The sequence below is a fragment of the Hyla sarda genome, chromosome 1 (genome assembly GCF_029499605.1).
Source record: "Hyla sarda isolate aHylSar1 chromosome 1, aHylSar1.hap1, whole genome shotgun sequence".
Lineage (NCBI taxonomy): Eukaryota > Metazoa > Chordata > Amphibia > Anura > Hylidae > Hyla > Hyla sarda.
In genome coordinates this window covers 604488785-604508579 of record NC_079189.1, presented here as the reverse complement: position 1 = coordinate 604508579, position 19795 = coordinate 604488785, and the positions used below count along the sequence as shown (strand labels likewise).

Here is a 19795-nt window from a genome sequence, read left to right as displayed (position 1 = left end):
CTGGTTTATGTGTCATTCATCTTCAAACATGTGCATCCAATACGTATTGACCATTTAAAGCGACTGTACTTTCATAGTCTTGGTTTAATCAAACTTGCGTTATACCTACAGTACAGACCAAAATATTGGACACACGGTCTCATTCAGAGTGTTCTTTATTTTCGTGACTATGAAAATTGTAGATTCACATTGAAGGCATTAAAACTATGAATTAACACATGTGGAATTATATACATAACAAAAAAAGTGTGAAACAACTGAAAATTTCATATTCTAGGTTCTGCAAAGTAGCCACCTTTTGATTTGATTACTGCTTTGCACACTCTTGGCATTCTCTTGATGAGCTTCAAGAGGTAGTCACCTGAAATGGTTTTCACTTCTCAGGTGTGCTGGTGGGGAGGAGGAGGTGTGATGGTGTGGGGGGGCTCTGCTGGTGACACTGTTGGGGATTTATTCAAAATTGAAGGCATACTGAACCAGCATGGCTACCACAGCATCTTGCAGCGGCATGCTATTCCATCCGGTTTGTGCTTAGTTGGACCATCATTTATTTTTCAACAGGACAATGACCCCAAACACACCTCCAGGCTGTGTAAGAGCTATTTGACCAAGAAGGAGAGTGATGGGTGCTGCGCCAGATGACCTGGCCTCCACAGTCACCGGACCTGAACCCAATCGAGATGGTTTGGGGTGAGCTGGACCGCAGAGTGAAGGCAAAAAGGGCCAACAAGTGCTAAGCATCTCTGGGAACTCCTTCAAGACTGTTGGAAGACCATTTCTGGTCATCAAGAGAATGCCAAAAGTGTGCAAAGCGGTAATCAAAGCAAAAGGTGGCTAGAACCTAGATTGACATATTTTCACACTTTTTTGTTATGTATATAATTCCACGTGTGTTAATTCATAGTTTTGATGCCTTCAGTGTGAATCTACAATTTTCATAGTCATGAAAATAAAAAAAAATGAGAAGGTGTGTCCAAACTTTTGGTCTGTACTGTACCTATTTGTAAGATAACACCGCAGTTCAAAGCATTGAAAGTTGAAGTTGACTAGTAGGTGAGTGAAAAATCATCCCCAATAAATCAAACTAACCTCAAAAAAATATGCAGAGTAAAGGAATTGTTGGCAGGGTAGAGTAAAGAAGACCCCTGCCATGTCATCAGCCAGCAGGAATGTTGGTGGCAGTACAAGCACCAGTACAGGCAGCAGCAACAGCTACCTGGTGGTAGTAGTAGCAGCCGCAACATCGCTCCAAAGTTATCAATGCCTGCCAGAGGTTGTGTGGTTTAACAGAAGAATATGGCTATCCTGTACTGGAGTGGTTGTTCTTCTCAGGTGTGGATTAAGAGTCATACTATATGAGCCAGCTGTCAGTGGATTCTTCCTCATTTATAGGACGTTTATATGACGCAGTGAAAATGTCTGTTCTGGATTCTTTGTTTCCTCATATGTCTTTGCTCTCCTCCTACTGCTTCGAGAAAGGATAACACTAACCATAAGGAGGAGTTGTGTGAGAGTCAAGCTTTGGAATGTGTTTCTTAGGTGGTGAAAGTGGAAGCAGTGGCTCCATGGAGCTATGGCTAAGGATGTTGCAGGAACCGAAACGCATCAGCTTTACTGTCCTATCTGTTGTATCCTGTCATTTTCAAGCAATAGAGTTCTTACTTTTATTAAAAACTCATGCAAGGGTAGACTACGTGATACGGTCCTAACCTCAGTATCTGAGGAAAAGGATTTAGGGATAATTATTTCAGAAGACTTAAAGGTAGGAAGACAATGTAATAGAGCAGCAGGAAATGCTATCACAATGCTTGGATGTATAGGAAGAGGTATTAGCAGTAGAAAGAGAGAAGTGCTCATGCCGCTGTACAGAGCACTAGTGAGATGTCACTTGGAGTATTGTGTGCAGTACTGGAGGCCGTATCTCCAGAAGAATGTAGATATTTTGGAGAGAGTTTAGAGAAGATACTAAACTAGTCCATGGGTTAAAGGATAAAACTTACCAGGAAAGGTTAAAGGACCTTAACATGTATAGAAGAAAGAAGAGACAGAGGGGATATGATAGAGACTTTTATATGATAAAGGAGGAGAAGATATTTAAAAGAAGAAAAACTACCTCAAGAGGACATAGTGTTATATAGAGGACATATTTTTAAATTAGAGGGACAAAGGTTTAAAAGTAATATGAGGAAGAATTACTTTACTGAGAGAGTAGTGGATGCATATAATAGCCTTCCTGCAGAAGTGGTAGCTGCAAATAAAGTGAATGAGTTTTAGTATGCATAGGATAGGCATAAGGCTATCCTTCATACAGTGATGGACGTAAATGTTGGCACCCCTGAAATTTTTCAAGAAAATGAAGTGTTTCTCACAGAAAAGGATTGCGGTAACACATGTTTTGCTATACACATGTTTATTCCCTTTTGTGTATTGGAACTAAGCCAAAAAAGGGAGAGAAAAAAGGCAAATTGGACATAATGTCACACCAAACTCCAATAATGGGCTGGGCAAAATTACTGCCACCCTTAACTTAATATTTGGTTTCACACCCTTTGGAAAAAATAACTGAACTCAGTCACTTCCTATAACCATCAATAAGCTTCTTACACCTCTCAGCCGGAATGTTGGACCACTCTTCCTTTGCAAACGGCTCCAGGTCTCTCTTATTGGAAGGCGCCTTTTCCCCAACAGCAATTTTAAGATCTCTCCACAGGTATTCAATGGGATTTAGATCTGGACTCATTGCTCATTGCCACTTCAGAACTCTCCAGTAATTTGTTGCCATCCATTTCTGGTGCTTTTTGACGTATGTTTGGGGTCATTGTCCTTCTGGAAGACCCAAGAGGACGCAAACCCAGCTTTCTGACACTGGGCTGTACAGTGCGACCCAAAATCCGTTGGTAATCCTCAGATTTCATGATGCCTTGTACACATTCAAGGCTCCCAGTGCCATAGGCAGCAAAACAACCCCAAAACATCATTGAACCTCCACCATATTTCACTGTAGGTACTGTGTTCTTTTCTTTGTAGGCCTCATTCTGTTTTCGGTAAACAGTAGAATGATGTGCTTTACCAAAAAGCTCTATCTTGGGCTCATCTGTCCACAAGACTTTTCCCAGAAGGATTTTGGCTTACTCAAGTTTATTTTGGCAAAATGTAGTCTTGCTTTTTTATGTCTCTGTGTCAGCAGTGGGGTCCTCCTGGGTCTCCTCCATAGCGTTTCATTTCATTTAAATGTCGACGGATAGTTCGCACTGACACTGATGCTCCCTGAGCCTACAGGACAGCTTGAATACTTTGGAACTTGTTTGGGGCTGCTTATCCTCCATCCGGACTATCCTACGTTGACACCTTTCATCAATTTTTCTCTTCCTTCCACACCCAGGGAGATAAGCTACAGTGCCATGGGTTGCAAACTTCTTGATAATTTTGTGCACTGTGGACAAAGACAAATCTTGATCTCTGGAGATGGACTTTTAACCTTGAGATTGTTATTTTTCTACAATTTTGGTTCTCAAGTCCTCAGACAGTTCTCTTCTCTTTCTGTTGGCCATTCTTAGTGTAGCACGCACAGACACACAATGCAAAGCTAAGTGAACTTCTCTCCTTTTTATCTGCTTTCAGGTGGGATTTATATATTGCCCACACCTGTCATTTGCCCTAGGTGAGTTTAAAGGAATATCACATGCTTGAAACAATCTTATTTTTAAACAATTTTGAAAGGGTGCCAATAATTTTGTCCAGCCCATTTTTGGAGTTTGGTGGGACAATTTGCTTTTTTTCCCTCCCTTTTTTGGTTTAGTTCCAATACACACAAAGGGAATAAACGTGTATAGCAAAACATGTGTTACTGCAATCCTTTTCTGTAAGAAATACTGCATTTTGTAGAAAAATGTCAGGGGTGCCAACATTTACGGCCATGACTGTATAAGATAGATATAGGTATATAAGGCTATCTATCATATAGGGTAGGGACAAGTATGATTCAAGTATTCAGAATATTGGGCAGACTAGATGGGCCAAATGGCTCTTATCTGCCAACACATTCTATGTTTCTTTAAGAAAACCATCCCCACTTTTCACAATCGTGTGTCAGAGAGGGTGGGCCACTCCATGCAGTAGTCGGTGTGCAGAACAGTGCATGCCACAGTAGATACATTGAGTAGTAGCTACTCCAGGGCCAGCACATGTCTTTTACAGCCCACTTGGTCAACATCATTCAGAACGAGGCTCCACCACAATGTGGCCAGGAAATTGTGGTGACACCTCCACTGTTGCACCGATCAAGTTCAACTGCTGACACCACCCGCCTATCTTCCTCCTCATGCAGGTCCTTCTCCATGAACATCTTGTATCCCACAACAGAGAAAAGCATAGCTTAACCGTCTCCTCCCCTCCCCCTTTTTATTGGTGTAAAATCAAGCTCTGCCATGCCGTCTTAAATCAGCCTGGGCGAGAAAAGCCACACATGGGAGGAGCTGCTCCCCTGTCTGTAACAGGACGTTTGACACTGGCTCTCTACTCGTAATCTGACATTGGGATATGTGGACGCCGATAACGGAATCTGTCAAAGAGATAAAGAACAAGGAACCTACACAAGGCGACAAGGGTGAGGACTATTGCACTAAAGAAAGCGATGGGCACCGCTGAAATAATAAACGTGGGTGCAAAGAGGTTGCCCAAACATAACACAATTGAAAAAAGAAGAAAAAGACAACCAAAAAGGCAACCACAAAAGATGCACACCACCATATGTACAAATGAATATAAATATTACTTTATTAGAAAAACCACAAAGGGAGAGACCGTCTTAAAAACACTTAAAAACACAAAATTTCGATGTACAGAGATAAGGGATGTAACCCTACCTCCACCCCCTAACCGACGCTGAATAGCGTATCGGTGGAAAACTGTCCACAAAATCAATGCAAATGAACCCTACCAAGTCCACAAAGAATAAATACAGCAACATGCATAGAAAATAGATATAATATAAGCAATGCCCTCACATAGAAAAATACCAAAAATGTGACACAAGGGAAATGTATGTATATATAATATATAAATAATAATCCTGGACAATAATTAATACAGTGCCACTATATACTTAACAATATAACACCGAAGTGCGTGTGTATAACAAGCCTATACTCCTAACCAAAAAAAGGAATGTGTAGTATTAAATAAAGAAAATAACTGAGGAAGCCACTCCTGAGGAAGCCACCTTAGTGGGTGGCGGAACGCGTGGAGCAAGCTGCCCCCCTATCTCGCGGTGGAAACTGTCCTATGTCTGTGCACCCTTATATTTTTTCTATGGGTCCAAGTCTTTGAGTATATATTTCCTCAGTTATTTTCTTTATTTAATACTACACATTCCTTTTTTTGGTTAGGAGTATAGGCTTGTTATACACACGCACTTCGGTGTTATATTGTTAAGTATATAGTGGCACTGTATTAATTATTGTCCAGGATTATTATTTATATATTATAAATACATACATTTCCCTTGTGTCACATTTTTGGTAATTTTCTATGTGAGGGCATTGCTTATATTATATCTATTTTCTATGCATGTTGCTGTATTTATTCTTTGTGGACTTGGTAGGGTTCATTTGCATTGATTTTGTGGACAGTTTTCCACCGATACGCTATTCAGCGTCGGTTAGGGGGTGGAGGTAGGGTTACATCCCTTCTCTCTGTACATCGAAATTTTGTGTTTTTAAGTGTTTTTAAGACGGTCTCTCCCTTTGTGGTTTTTCTAATAAAGTAATATTTATATTCATTTGTACATATGGTGGTGTGCATCTTTTGTGGTTGCCAGTCTTTTTCTTCTTTTTTCAAGGGTGAGGACTATAACCAACCTTGGCAGTATAGGATGGGGGCAGAACAAGCTGGGCGAGAAAAGCTGGCGAGGATGGCTGGCTGCTTTCTTGTATGTGCAGTAACAGGCATATTGTGAGCTTAAAGGAAAAATGAGTACTGGATAGCCACACTCTTAGACCCTCGGTATAAAGTCAAAATAGGGTTATTTTTTTCACCTTCTGAAATGAGGCTATATTGGATTTTTATGAAAAGACTCTACACAGCCAACTTGTCAATGCTCCACTTCCTCTGCCTGCACTACCCCTGCAAGAGGCAGCAGCGGCATCTTCACGTTGGAGTACATTATGACTAAGTTTCTGCATCTGGTAATCCCCCCTGACCTGAATTGTCCTCAAAGGGATTTAACCCACCACGTGAACAAGCAGGTTTAGTTCCTTTCTCTGACAGACATCATAAGACTAATCCCATGGAGTTTTACATCACCAGATTAGACCATTGTCAAGAACTTGCTCATTTTGCTATGGGTGTTCTGTTTTGTCCACCCTCTAATGAAGCTTCGGAGAGACTTCTCAGTGCAGCAGGTGGAATTGTCAACCCGAAGCCAACAGTATTGTCAGCTAGCAACGGGGAAAAACCAACGTTTACTAAAAAGAATCAGGCATAGATTAGTGAGGAATTTAAACCTCCTGTGCTAGATACCACTGATTATGCACTACTACCACCATCCCTGCAGTATGCCGACTACTACTGGTAACCCCAGTCCTCCACCTCCTGCTGTATGCTGGCTACTAGTAGTAACACTAGTCGGCCACCTCTTGCTGTACACTGGCTTCTTCTAGTAAATTTTTCATAATGGGATACTTTTTTGCACATATGGAAAAACCCACTGTGTGAATAAACCCAAAAAAATCTGCGACCGCATAAAACAAGTTGTTTGTTACCATGGGGTAACCGCATGTTGCCATAACTGAGCATTAAAAACACTTAAAAACTACTTCAGCTATATTCCTAGCAGTGTTATACAGGTCTTTAGAACTGTTATGCAGTGTTATAAACGTGTTTAGGGGCTTATTTTATTGTTGGTTCAAGCCAAACTGTGCCAGAAATTTTGTGAAAAGTTGTGAGCCTGGTGAGTCGAACTTTTCAAAAACTCGCTCATCGATTTTGTGCACTATGGAGTTAGGGTCTATAAAGCTGGTGTCTTTAATATCTCGGGGAGATGATCCTATAAGACTCCTATATTTATTGGTTCTTTGTGTTGGTATGTGACTGCTGGAGAGCTGAATGAGAAGTGGATAGTATGATGGTCCTTGTAACTGGATTTACTGCCCCATCTGAGATTTCCAGCCCTGTGTGACAGATCAGATGGAGAGTCCGACCCTTTATGTGAGCGGCTGAGTGGACGGTATGAGAGAAGACTAGGTCATCCATGATAATAAATAGATCTTTAGTCTGTGAGACACCTTCATCCATCCAAGACATGAAATCTCCAAGTATGATCCACCTTACGTGTTATGGGTTAAAATGAACAGCAATTCTGGGAAACACTGATCCATTACTTGGGTGTCAATAGATGAGAATTATTTTGATGTTATTGTCCAAGAAGTAAACAGCAAATGACAGACCGGTCAAGCAGGTGGAGAGGAGGAAGAAAACCAGAGAGAACAATAGTCTTCAGGTCACTAGAGAGGAGCATACTGAGGAGGAGGAGGAGGTCTACAGTGTCAGACACAATAGAGAGATCGTGAGGAGCCAACAGAGAGTAGTGACCATTACATTTATCCTTCAGGAGAGGATTTATTCTGTAGTAAGGGCCGGTTCAGAAACCAGAATGTAAGATGTCCAGAGAGAATTCACAGAGGAACGTCTGGTGGGACAAGAGAAGAACATACGGGAACTCGGAAATCAGAGATGGGTTGGTAGGTAGCAGTGGACAATGGATCAAGAGATGTTTTTCTTCAGTAGTGGAGTTACGAGATTGTGCAAGAATGTACCATAGTGGTAGATGATCCAGCTGTGATGGGGCCCTTGGAGACAGAGGGGGTCCCGTCCTGGTTGGTCCCATTCCTTTTCCTATTGGTAATAATCTGTGAAGAACTCCTCTCTCCAGGGAACTGCATTGTAAGCAAATTACTGGAGGGGGGTACTGACTGATGGGTGATGGAAATCGAGGAGAAATAAACACCAAATCTTTCTTACATCATAATATGAGGCCTATTTTGATATTTGCTATGGGGGCCTCTGTCTTCTATGTACATCAATGACAGCATCTTCAAAAGAGAAGGATAGACCAGATAGCCCAACGCATCATTTGCACCAGAAGAAAGAAGGAGGGTAAAAATATTAGTTATGTGATGAGTGACAGCTGGGGAGAAGGTGCCTGCTGCTCTGGACAGTTCCTGATATGGACAGAGGTGGCAGCAGAGAGCACCATGCTACACAACTTCCTCTAGGGCAGAGATTCTCAAATGTTTTCTACTAGAGTCACCACAAGCAGACCAAAGTGATGTCTGATCCTCACCAAACAGACCAAAGTGATGCCTGATCCTCACCAAACAGACCAAAGTGATGCCTGCTCCTCACCAAACAGACCAAGAGGATGCCTGATCCTCACCAAACAGACCAAAGTGATGCCTGATCCTCACCAAACAGACCAAGAGGATGCCTGATCCTCACCAAGCAGACCAAGAGGATGCCTGATCCTCACCAAGCAGACCAAAGTGATGTCTGCTCCTCACCAAACAGACCAAAGTGATGCCTGATCCTCACCAAACAGACCAAGAGGATGCCTGATCCTCACCAAGCAGACCAAGAGGATGCCTGATCCTCACCAAGCAGACCAAAGTGATGTCTGCTCCTCACCAAGCAGACCAAAGTGATGCCTGATCCTCACCAAACAGACCAAAGTGATGCCTGATCCTCACCAAACAGACCAAAGTGATGCCTGATCCTCACCAAACAGACCAAAGTGATGCCTGCTCCTCACCAAACAGACCAAAGTGATGCCTGATCCTCACCAAACAGACCAAGAGGATGCCAGCACCTGACCATTTGTTTTGGAAGTATAATAAAAAAAGAATATATATATATTGCTCAGTCTACCTCTTATTTGTCTCCAAAACTCTGTATAACATTAACAATTGTACTAAATAAGTCAATAATGTTTCTAAACCAGAGATTGTTACAGCCGGGGAGAGGAGTGTGCAGCATATAGTCACTACGGTGAAATCTGCCTTACCTGCTGTTCCTCACCAGCCACTAGGGGGCGCTTTACTGACACACACTGTGAGAACCAAAGCTCCAGAGAGCTCTCATAGGTACTGGCAGGCTGGACTTTTTAAAATAGAAGCAATAATAATAATAATTTAAAAAATCTGTATATCTGATTTAAAAACCAAATATATTTTTTCTCCGGAATTCACCTATATACTCCTATATACCCCAGGAGAATCGGATCAGTTGGGTGTTTGCAGTAGGTTGGACCTTGTGTTGCTATCGATGGTCAGACATATCTGTGAGTGAGAGAATGTATGGTCAGATCAGGTGGTAGGATGGTCAGTGTATTCCATGATGTTCACATTACATATTTGCATCCTGTTAAAGGGGTACTCCGATGGAAAACTTTTTTTTTTTAAATCAACTGGTGCCAGAAAATTAAAGATTTGTAAATGATATCAATATTAACCACCCCTCAAAGATCTCACCATATCATATGGTGCATAGAATGTAATTTTATTACAATACGAATATAATAAAAAATAATAATGAATAATAATTAAACATGCATAAAAACAACAAAGTAAAACAATAAAAAAGCACCAAATAGATATTCTACAACTGGGCCCTAGTGGTAGATAATTTATGGTAGTGATCACTAGTGTGTACCGGCACTGAGATGGTTAATCGCAGAAATGTTCCGAATAGAAGTCCACTATAGATGGTAACAGTCTGTGGCCATATTGGATCCAAATAGAATAAAGTTCTTATATATAAGAGCACCCGTGCGGACTCGCTATTGCTGTAAGGTTTTGTATAGCACCCTGTATGTTGGAAAATCCATTCTCTGTTTAGTCCATAGGCTTCACATGATGCTTAAAGGGGTACTCCACTGGGGAAAAAAAATAAATTAAATCAACTGGTGCCAGAAAGTTAAACAGATTTGTAAATTACTTCTATTTAAAAATCTTAATCCTTCCAGTACTTATGATCTGCTATATGCTCCACAGGAAGGTATTTTCTTTTTGACACTCCCCTCCCATAGACTTGCATTGGGTGGGCATGGCCAACCCCCGCAGCGCGTACTCAGTGTTCACAACTAAATGTTCCAAGTGCTGCCCACTGGAGTACCCCTTTAAAACATTTTTTATTTTTATGTTTTTTTCTTGTTTGGAATATTTAGCATTAAAACAGGATGGATCAGGACGCAAAAATGACTGAGGTTCCTTTTTCTGTCTTGTTTAGGAACAAGATCCAGATTAGTGCTGGGCGGTATACCGGTTCATACCGAATACCGCATTTTTTTCCCTGCACAATATGAATTTTTCCCATACCGCAATACCGGTTGAGCCCCTCCCTTCGAATGAATAAATTATCAGCCGCAGTTCTGTCCCCACATCGGGGAATCTGTACTGTACTACATATTCCTGTGCCCGGGCTGCAAAAATAAACAAAATAAACTTTAACTCACCTTCCTACATTCCCCCGCCTGAGATGGGACATCGCTGCGGCCGGTGATAGGCTGAGTGCACGGTCATGTAAGAAGCTGGCCGGCTCCTTACATGACAGTGCACTCAGCCTATCACCGGCAGAGGCGGGACATCGCTGCGGCTGGTGATAGGCTGAAGGCTCTGTGACATTCCCATTCCCAGCTTGAGGCAGTTACAGGAGCAACGGGGGAACGTAGGAAGGAGAGTTAAAGTTTTTGTTTATTTTTGCAGCCCGGGCACAGGAATATGTAGTAAAGTACAGATTTCCAGCGCCGGCGGCCCGCAACTCACAGGAGGATGAGGAGAGCAGCGCTTGCAGGTGACATTATTAGTTCCCTGATGTGGCTGTTAAACCTGGGCGGGGGTTAGAGAAGCAGCGCCCACAGGTCACATGATGGAGGGGTGAAAATACCGTGGAATCGCCATAACTTACAAAAATACAGCGATACACATTTTTGGTCATACCGCCCAGCTCTAATCCAGATGGGTCTCATTCTTATGTCAAATAAAAGATCATGGTGACAGGATAGGCGTCCTATTACATCCTGTATAAAGGGAATCTGTCAGGTGTATTTGCTAAGATCTGCAGACATAAATAAAAGCTGATTGTTCCACCAAACTGATAAAATCTCCTTTTTTAAGTCTTTCTCAGTCAAGGAGGCGGAGCTGAGCTGCTGAAGTGTCAGAACCCTGAATGATTGCCAGATTCCCTGTAGAAAGGTCATAATTCTGATAGTGCCCTTATAAATAGGTTACTATATTTACTATACAAAATAGGCTTACTATATTTATATACAACATTCTTAAGGTTATATTTCTAAAAATAAATAAATAAAATCTGTTTTATTCTTGGCAGATGACTGTTCCAGGAGATCAGAGGGAGATCTGATATCTTCATGTGTAAAAACAGAAGATGGTATCACACAAGTTACATATGAAGATTATTACTTCGTCCCAGATCTACCCTCAGACCTTCACAGCCAAGATCTGTCATCTGATCCTTTTACAAAACAAAATAAAATCCCCAGAAGGTTTGTTGGGCATCAAAAGGCTAATACAGGCGAGAAGTCATTTTCCTGTTCAGAATGTGGGAAATGTTTTACTCGAAAAGCAAAACTTTTTAGACATAAAAGAACTCATACAGGACAGAAGCCATTTCCTTGTCCGGAATGTGGAAAATGTTTTTCTCGAAAAACACAGCTTTTTAAACACCAAAAAATTCACACAGGTGAGAAGCCATTTTCATGTTCAGAATGTGGGAAATGTTTTACTGAGAAATCAAAACTTAATAGACATCAAAGAAATCACACAGGACAGAAACCATTTCAATGCACAGAATGTAGTAAGTGTTTTTCTGTAAAATCAAATCTTGTTCGACATCAAAGAACTCACACAGGAGCAAAGCCATTTCCATGCTCTGAATGTAAAAAGTGTTTTACTGTAAAATCGCATCTTGTTAAACATCAAAGAACTCACACAGGAGAGAAGCCATTTTTATGTCCAGAATGTGGGAAGTGTTTTACTGAAAAATCAAATCTTGTTGAACATCAAAGAACTCACACTGGAGAGAAGCCATTTTCGTGTTCAGAATGTGGGAAATGTTTTATTTCTCGCTCAACTCAGCTTAAACATGAAAAAACTCACACCGGAGAGAAGCCATTTTCATGTCCAGAATGTGGGAAATGTTTTATTTATCAATCAACTTTGCTTAAACATAAAAAAATTCACACAGGGGAGAGACCATTTTCATGCCCAGAATGTGGAAAGTGTTTTATTCACAAATCACATCTTGTTGAACATCAAAGAACTCACACAAGAGAAACGCCATTTCCATGCTCAGAATGTGGGAAATGTTTTTCTTATAAAATAAGTCTTAATAGACATAAAAAAACTCACACCGGAGAGATGCCATTTTAATGTGAATATGTGTGAAGTCTTTTAGGACAATGTTATGTCTAATTACACATCAAAGAACTCACACAGGAAAAATGTAACGTGGTTCTTAACCCCTTCATGCTCATTGATGTATTATTACGTCCTGGGAGCATGAAGGGTGTGTGGGGAAGGCTCTAAATTGGAGCTGGCTATATAACTTTTCCAATTTTGCAAACAAAAAAACATAAACATGTTTGATATGGTCACATGCCGAAATGTTAGAACCATTAAAATATAATGTTACTGAAATCTCACGATGAACGTTATAAAAGTAAAAAGAAAAACGCTGAATTGTGGTGGTTTATTTATTTTTTGCTAAACAACAAAACCCCAGGGAGTAACAGGGTAATATTAATGTACAACAACATTAGGGGAAACCCCCAAAGGGGTACCCTAAACTAGAAACCCACAAATGAAATTAGATAACATGTAACTTTTATTGGATGCAATTAAAATAAACTGAAATTGTGATGATAATAAGACAGAAGTGTTTGTGTGTACCACACTAATTTAAAAAATACAGGGTCCTAGCACATATAATGACCTATGATTGGAAGCCTCTAGGTAGTGTGTGCCACAATTACTGGTTTGGCCACTACTGAGGTGCTGACGAAATATATGTACTTGTGCTGGTAGATACACCTGCGATTAAAATACTAGGCACAAGGCAGAGTCCTGACGGCGTTTCGCTGCATCAGCAGCGTCATCAGAGGACTGGCGGCAAGTTTGCCGCCAGTCCTCTGATGACGCTGCTGATGCAGCGAAACGTCGTCAGGACTCTGGCTTGTGCCTAGTATTTTAATTCCATATGCCTACTGAGGAAAGGGCCTACTTTATTCCATAGGCCTACTGAGGAAAGGGCCTACTTTATTCCATAGACCTACTGAGGAAAGGGCCTACTTTATTCCATAGACCTACTGAGGAAAGGGCCTACTTTATTCCATAGACCTACTGAGGAAAGGGCCTACTTTATTCCATAGACCTACTGAGGAAAGGGCCTACTTTATTCCATAGACCTACTGAGGAAAGGGCCTACTTTATTCCATAGACCTACTGAGGAAAGGGCCTACTTTATTCCATAGGCCTACTGAGGAAAGGGCCTACTTTATTCCATAGGCCTACTGAGGAAAGGGCCTACTTTATTCCATTGGTCTACTGAGGAAAGGGCCTACTTTATTCCATAGGCCTACTGAGGAAAGGGCCTACTTTATTCCATAGGCCTACTGAGGAAAGGGCCTACTTTATTCCATTGGTCTACTGAGGAAAGGGCCTACTTTATTCCATTGGTCTACTGAGGAAAGGGCCTAATTTATTCCATAGGCCTACTGAGGAAAGGGCCTACTTTATTCCATAGGCCTACTGAGGAAAGGGCCTACTTTATTCCATAGGCCTACTGAGGAAAGGGCCTACTTTATTCCATAGGCCTACTGAGGAAAGGGCCTACTTTATTCCATAGGCCTACTGAGGAAAGGGCCTACTTTATTCCATAGGCCTACTGAGGAAACGGCCTACTTTATTCCATAGACCTACTGAGGAAAGGGCCTACTTTATTCCATAGGCCTACTGAGGAAAGGGTCTACTTTATTCCATAGGCCTACTGAGGAAAGGGCCTACTTTATTCCATAGACCTACTGAGGAAAGGGCCTACTTTATTCCATAGGCCTACTGAGGAAAGGGCCTACTTTATTCCATAGACCTACTGAGGAAAGGGCCTACTTTATTCCATAGACCTACTGAGGAAAGGGCCTACTTTCATCCATAGGCCTACTGAGGAAAGGGCCTACTTTATTCCATAGGCCTACTGAGGAAAGGGCCTACTTTATTCCATAGGCCTACTGAGGAAAGGGCCTGCTTTATTCCATAGACCTACTGAGGAAAGGGCCTACTTTATTCCATAGGCCTACTGAGGAAAGGGCCTACTTTATTCCATAGGCCTACTGAGGAAAGGGCCTACTTTATTCCATAGGCCTACTGAGGAAAGGGCCTACTTTATTCCATAGACCTACTGAGGAAAGGGCCTACTTTCATCCATAGACCTAATGAGGAAAGGGCCTACTTTATTCCATAGGCCTACTGAGGAAAGGGCCTACTTTATTCCATAGACCTACTGAGGAAAGGGCCTACTTTATTCCATAGACCTACTGAGGAAAGGGCCTACTTTATTCCATAGGCCTACTGAGGAAAGGGCCTACTTTATTCCATAGGCCTACTGAGGAAAGGGCCTACTTTATTCCATAGGCCTACTGAGGAAAGGGCCTACTTTATTCCATAGGCCTACTGAGGAAAGGGCCTAATTTATTCCATAGGCCTACTGAGGAAAGGGCCTACTTTATTCCATAGGCCTACTGAGGAAAGGGCCTACTTTATTCCATAGGCCTACTGAGGAAAGGGCCTACTTTATTCCATAGGCCTACTGAGGAAAGGGCCTACTTTATTCCATAGGCCTACTGAGGAAACGGCCTACTTTATTCCATAGACCTACTGAGGAAAGGGCCTACTTTATTCCATAGGCCTACTGAGGAAAGGGCCTACTTTATTCCATAGGCCTACTGAGGAAAGGGCCTACTTTATTCCATAGACCTACTGAGGAAAGGGCCTACTTTATTCCATAGGCCTACTGAGGAAAGGGCCTACTTTATTCCATAGACCTACTGAGGAAAGGGCCTACTTTATTCCATAGACCTACTGAGGAAAGGGCCTACTTTCATCCATAGGCCTACTGAGGAAAGGGCCTACTTTATTCCATAGGCCTACTGAGGAAAGGGCCTACTTTATTCCATAGGCCTACTGAGGAAAGGGCCTGCTTTATTCCATAGACCTACTGAGGAAAGGGCCTACTTTATTCCATAGGCCTACTGAGGAAAGGGCCTACTTTATTCCATAGACCTACTGAGGAAAGGGCCTACTTTATTCCATAGGCCTACTGAGGAAAGGGCCTACTTTATTCCATAGGCCTACTGAGGAAAGGGCCTACTTTATTCCATAGACCTACTGAGGAAAGGGCCTACTTTATTCCATAGGCCTACTGAGGAAAGGGCCTACTTTATTCCATAGACCTACTGAGGAAAGGGCCTACTTTATTCCATAGGCCTACTGAGGAAAGGGCCTACTTTATTCCATAGACCTACTGAGGAAAGGGCCTACTTTATTCCATAGGCCTACTGAGGAAAGGGCCTACTTTATTCCATAGACCTACTGAGGAAAGGGCCTACTTTATTCCATAGGCCTACTGAGGAAAGGGCCTACTTTATTCCATAGACCTACTGAGGAAAGGGCCTACTTTATTCCATAGGCCTACTGAGGAAAGGGCTGTTTTTACTTACAAGTTCCCTGAAACGCGTCTAGGTGTTTTCTAACAAATTTTATTGTATCACCGATACCTATCGAGCACACATTTACCTGAGGATTTCCAGACCAGCCCGAAAGCAGCCAATGGTTCTTATCCAGCCAGCCGTATTATCCTGATCCAGCATCCAGGTAATCTTGCCGATTGCCTGTGACGTCACACGCCATAGGACGCCACGAGGTCCGTATCCAGAAGCCGCTTGTTACCATCTATCAGCGAGCACCTTGGGAGCGGCATATTTCCAATTGCATCTCGGTCTGTGGCAGGCAGACCGCCGCGGTAACGCATGCCAGCGTTGTACACCACCCAAGTATTGCGGACCTCACCTACTGTCCTAAGGAGACCACGGCTGAGCCATCTACCAGGCTGGTAAATATATTTCTATCTTATCTTCATATCAGGACTCTAAATACGGAACATTCTATCATTGTCTGGATTACCAGATACCGGATTACCGGAAAAACTCATCTTCTCTATGAAAATAGTGCTAGTTATTGGTGTTTATTAAGTTGTGATATTATTTTATATTACCTCTGCACAAGGGCCCTGTGCTATGAGGTTTAATTTGCATATATTTGTATTTTAATAAACTTTATACTATTTGCATCATAATTGAAGCACGGTCTTAATTTAATTTATTTAACCAGTTATATTTGTGTATCAGTTTTTCTGATACTGGCTTTGAGGGGTTGGTTTATGTTTAAGATTTGTAAATTACTTCTATTAAAAAATCTTAATCCTTCCAGTACTTTTTAGCAGCTGTATATTACAGAGGAAATTATTTTCTTTTTTTGGATTTCTCTTCTATCATGACCACAGTGCTCTCTGCTGACATCTCTGTCCATTTTAGGAACTGTCCAGAGCAGCATATGTTTGCTATGGGGATTTTCTCCTGCTCTGGACAGTTCCTAAAATGGTCAGCAGAGGTCAGCAGAGAGCACTGTGGTCCTGACATCAGAGGAAATGCATTTCTTTTTTGGATTTCTCTTTAGTATACAGCCCCTAAAAATACTGGAAGGATTAAGATTTTTTAATTGAAGTGATTTACAAATCTGTTTAATTTTCTGTCACCAGTTGATAAAAAATATAAAAAAATCCACGGGAGTACCCCTTAAGGACGCAGGACGTAAATGTACGTCCTGGTGAGGTGGTACTTAACGCACCAGGACGTACATTTACGTCCTTTGCATAACCGCGGGTATCAGAGCGATGCCCGTGTCATGCGCGGCTGATCCCGGTTGCTGATCGCAGCCAGGGACCCGCCGGCAATGGCCGATGCCCGCGATCTCGTGGGCGTCCGCCATTAACCCCTCAGGTGCCGGAATCAATACAGATCCCGGCATCTGCGGCAGTGCGCGATTTGAATGAATGATCGGATCGCCCGCAGCGCTGCTGCGGGGATCCTATCATTCATAACGCCGCATGGAGGTCCCCTCACCTTCCTCCGTCCGGCTCCCGGCGTCTCCTGCTCTGGTCTGTGATCGAGCAGACCAGAGCAGAAGATGACCGAAAAACACTGATCTGTTCTATGTCCTATACATAGAACAGATCAGTATTAGCAATCATGGTATTGCTATGAATAGTCCCCTATGGGGACTATTCAAGTGTAAAAAAAAATGTAAAAGTCAAAGTAAAAAAAAAGTGAAAAATCCCCTCCCCCAATAAAAAAGTTAAACGTCCGTTTTTTCCTATTTTACCCCCAAAAAGCGTAAAAAACATTTTTTATAGACATATTTGGTATCGCCGCGTGCGTAAATGTCCGAACTATTAAAATAAAATGTTAATGATCCTGTTCGGTGAACGGCGTGAACGAAAAAAAAAAAAAGTCCCAAATTCCTACTTTTATAATACATTTTATAAAAAAAAAAATTAAAAAATTTATTAAAAGTTTTTTATATGCAAATGTGGTATCAAAAAAAAGTACAGATCATGGCGCAAAAAATGAGCCCCCATACCGCCGCTTATACGGAAAAATAAAAAAGTTAGAGGTCATCAAAATAAAGGGATTATAAACGTACTAATTTGGTTAAAAAGTTTGTGATTTTTTTTTAAGCGCAACAATAATATAAAAGTATATAATAATGGGTATCATTTTAATCGTATTAACCCTCAGAATAAAGAACACGTAATTTTTACCATAAATTGTACGGCGTGAAAACAAAACCTTCCAAAATTAGCAAAATTGCGTTTTTCGTTTTAATTTCCCCACAAAAATAGTGTTTTTTGGTTGCGCCATACATTTTATGATATAATGAGTGATGTCATTACAAAGGAACACTGGTCGCGCAAAAAACAAGCCCTCATACTAGTCTGTGGATGAAAATATAAAAGAGTTATGATTTTTAGAAGGCGAGGAGGAAAAAATGAAAACGTAAAAATTAAATTGTCTGAGTCCTTAAGGCCAAAATGGGCTGAGTCCTTAAGGGGTTAAATACATCAAGGTGCATTACAATTGGTGCAGTACACTCCCAGTGATGAAGTAATAATCCAACCTCCGGGATCTGATTGGTTGTGTATGTAAACATCACGTGATCATTAGCATCAAACATACTAAAGTGCATAAAAAACATATTCCAGACAAATCTGATATCTAGAGGATAAAGAGGGACGTCCGTTTAGCGTCCTCATAGTACTTCCATCATCCTCATAGTACTTCCATCATCCTCATAGTACTTCCATCATCCTCATAGTACTTCCATCATCCTCCTAGTACTTCCATCATCCTCATAGTACTTCCATCGTCCTCCTAGTACTTCCATCATCCTCATAGTACTTCCATCATCCTCATAGTACTTCCATCATCCTCCTAGTACTTCCATCATCCTCATAGTACTTCCATCATCCTCATAGTACTTCCATCATCCTCATAGTACTTCCATCATCCTCATAGTACTTCCATCATCCTCATAGTACTTCCATCATCCTCATAGTTTTTCCATCATCCTCCTAGTACTTCCATCATCCTCCTAGTACTTCCATCATCCTCATAGTACTTCCATCATCCTCATAGTACTTCCATCATCCTCCTAGTACTTCCATCATCCTCATAGTACTTCCATCATCCTCATAGTACTTCCATCATCCTCCTAGTACTTTCATCATCCTCATAGTACTTCCATCATCCTCATAGTACTTCCATCATCCTCATAGTACTTCCATCATCCTCATAGTACTTCCATCATCCTCATAGTACTTCCATCATCCTCATAGTACTTCCATCATCCTCCTAGTACTTCCATCATCCTCCTAGTACTTCCATCATCCTCCTAGTACTTCCATCATCCTCCTAGTACTTCCATCATCCCATCATACATTGGCACAATATGGCGCTGCATAAACTCCGTTCATTTGTAAACAAACCTGGTGCGCCTGCGTCCTACAGCGTCACACACCTATTTCCTGTCTTGTGTTCAGCTTCCGCCTGTACTGATTGTGGACTCCAATTCCGCGCTGCTCATGTGTCAGAACCGGCGCTCACATCTCACGGTCACAATGTACTACCATCCACTGCGCCCGCGGAGATCCAGCGGTGAGTTTATGCAGCGCCATATTGTGCCAATGTATGATCGGATGGTGTAAGTACTTTAAGGACACTAAACGGACGTCCCTCTTTATCCTCTACTAACTAAGTACCCGGCGTTGCCCAGTTTTTCCTTCCTAATCCTTGTTGGGGAGGAAAATCAACAAAAGAGGAAGCTTTTGATTTCATATCACGTCCTCATTTATTGTTGTCATATCCCAACCCCATATCCCGTCCTCCTATCCCGACCTCATTTCCCAACCTCATATCCCGCCTTCATAGCCTGTGCTCATATGCTGTCCTCATAGTCCGACCCCAAATCCCGTCCTCCTATCCCGACCTTATGTCCCTTCCTCATATCCTGTCATTCCCATACATTTCTCATAGAGTTGCATGGTACTTTAAACAAAAACCCTGACCCTCACAAATGGGGGTAGTTAAGGGTTAAATTAACTATTCTATATTTTA

At 41.7% G+C, this 19795-nt stretch overlaps 1 protein-coding gene across 1 annotated transcript in view; it reads left to right on the top strand.

Moving 5' to 3' along the window:
- Window positions 1–19795, top strand: part of LOC130295880 (uncharacterized) — a 125869-nt gene that overhangs the window by 58090 nt on the left and 47984 nt on the right. The window contains exon 10 of the mRNA XM_056547202.1: window positions 11383–12240. Coding sequence (XP_056403177.1) covers window positions 11383–12240 — 858 coding nt within the window. The remainder of the gene's footprint in view (window positions 1–11382; window positions 12241–19795) is intronic.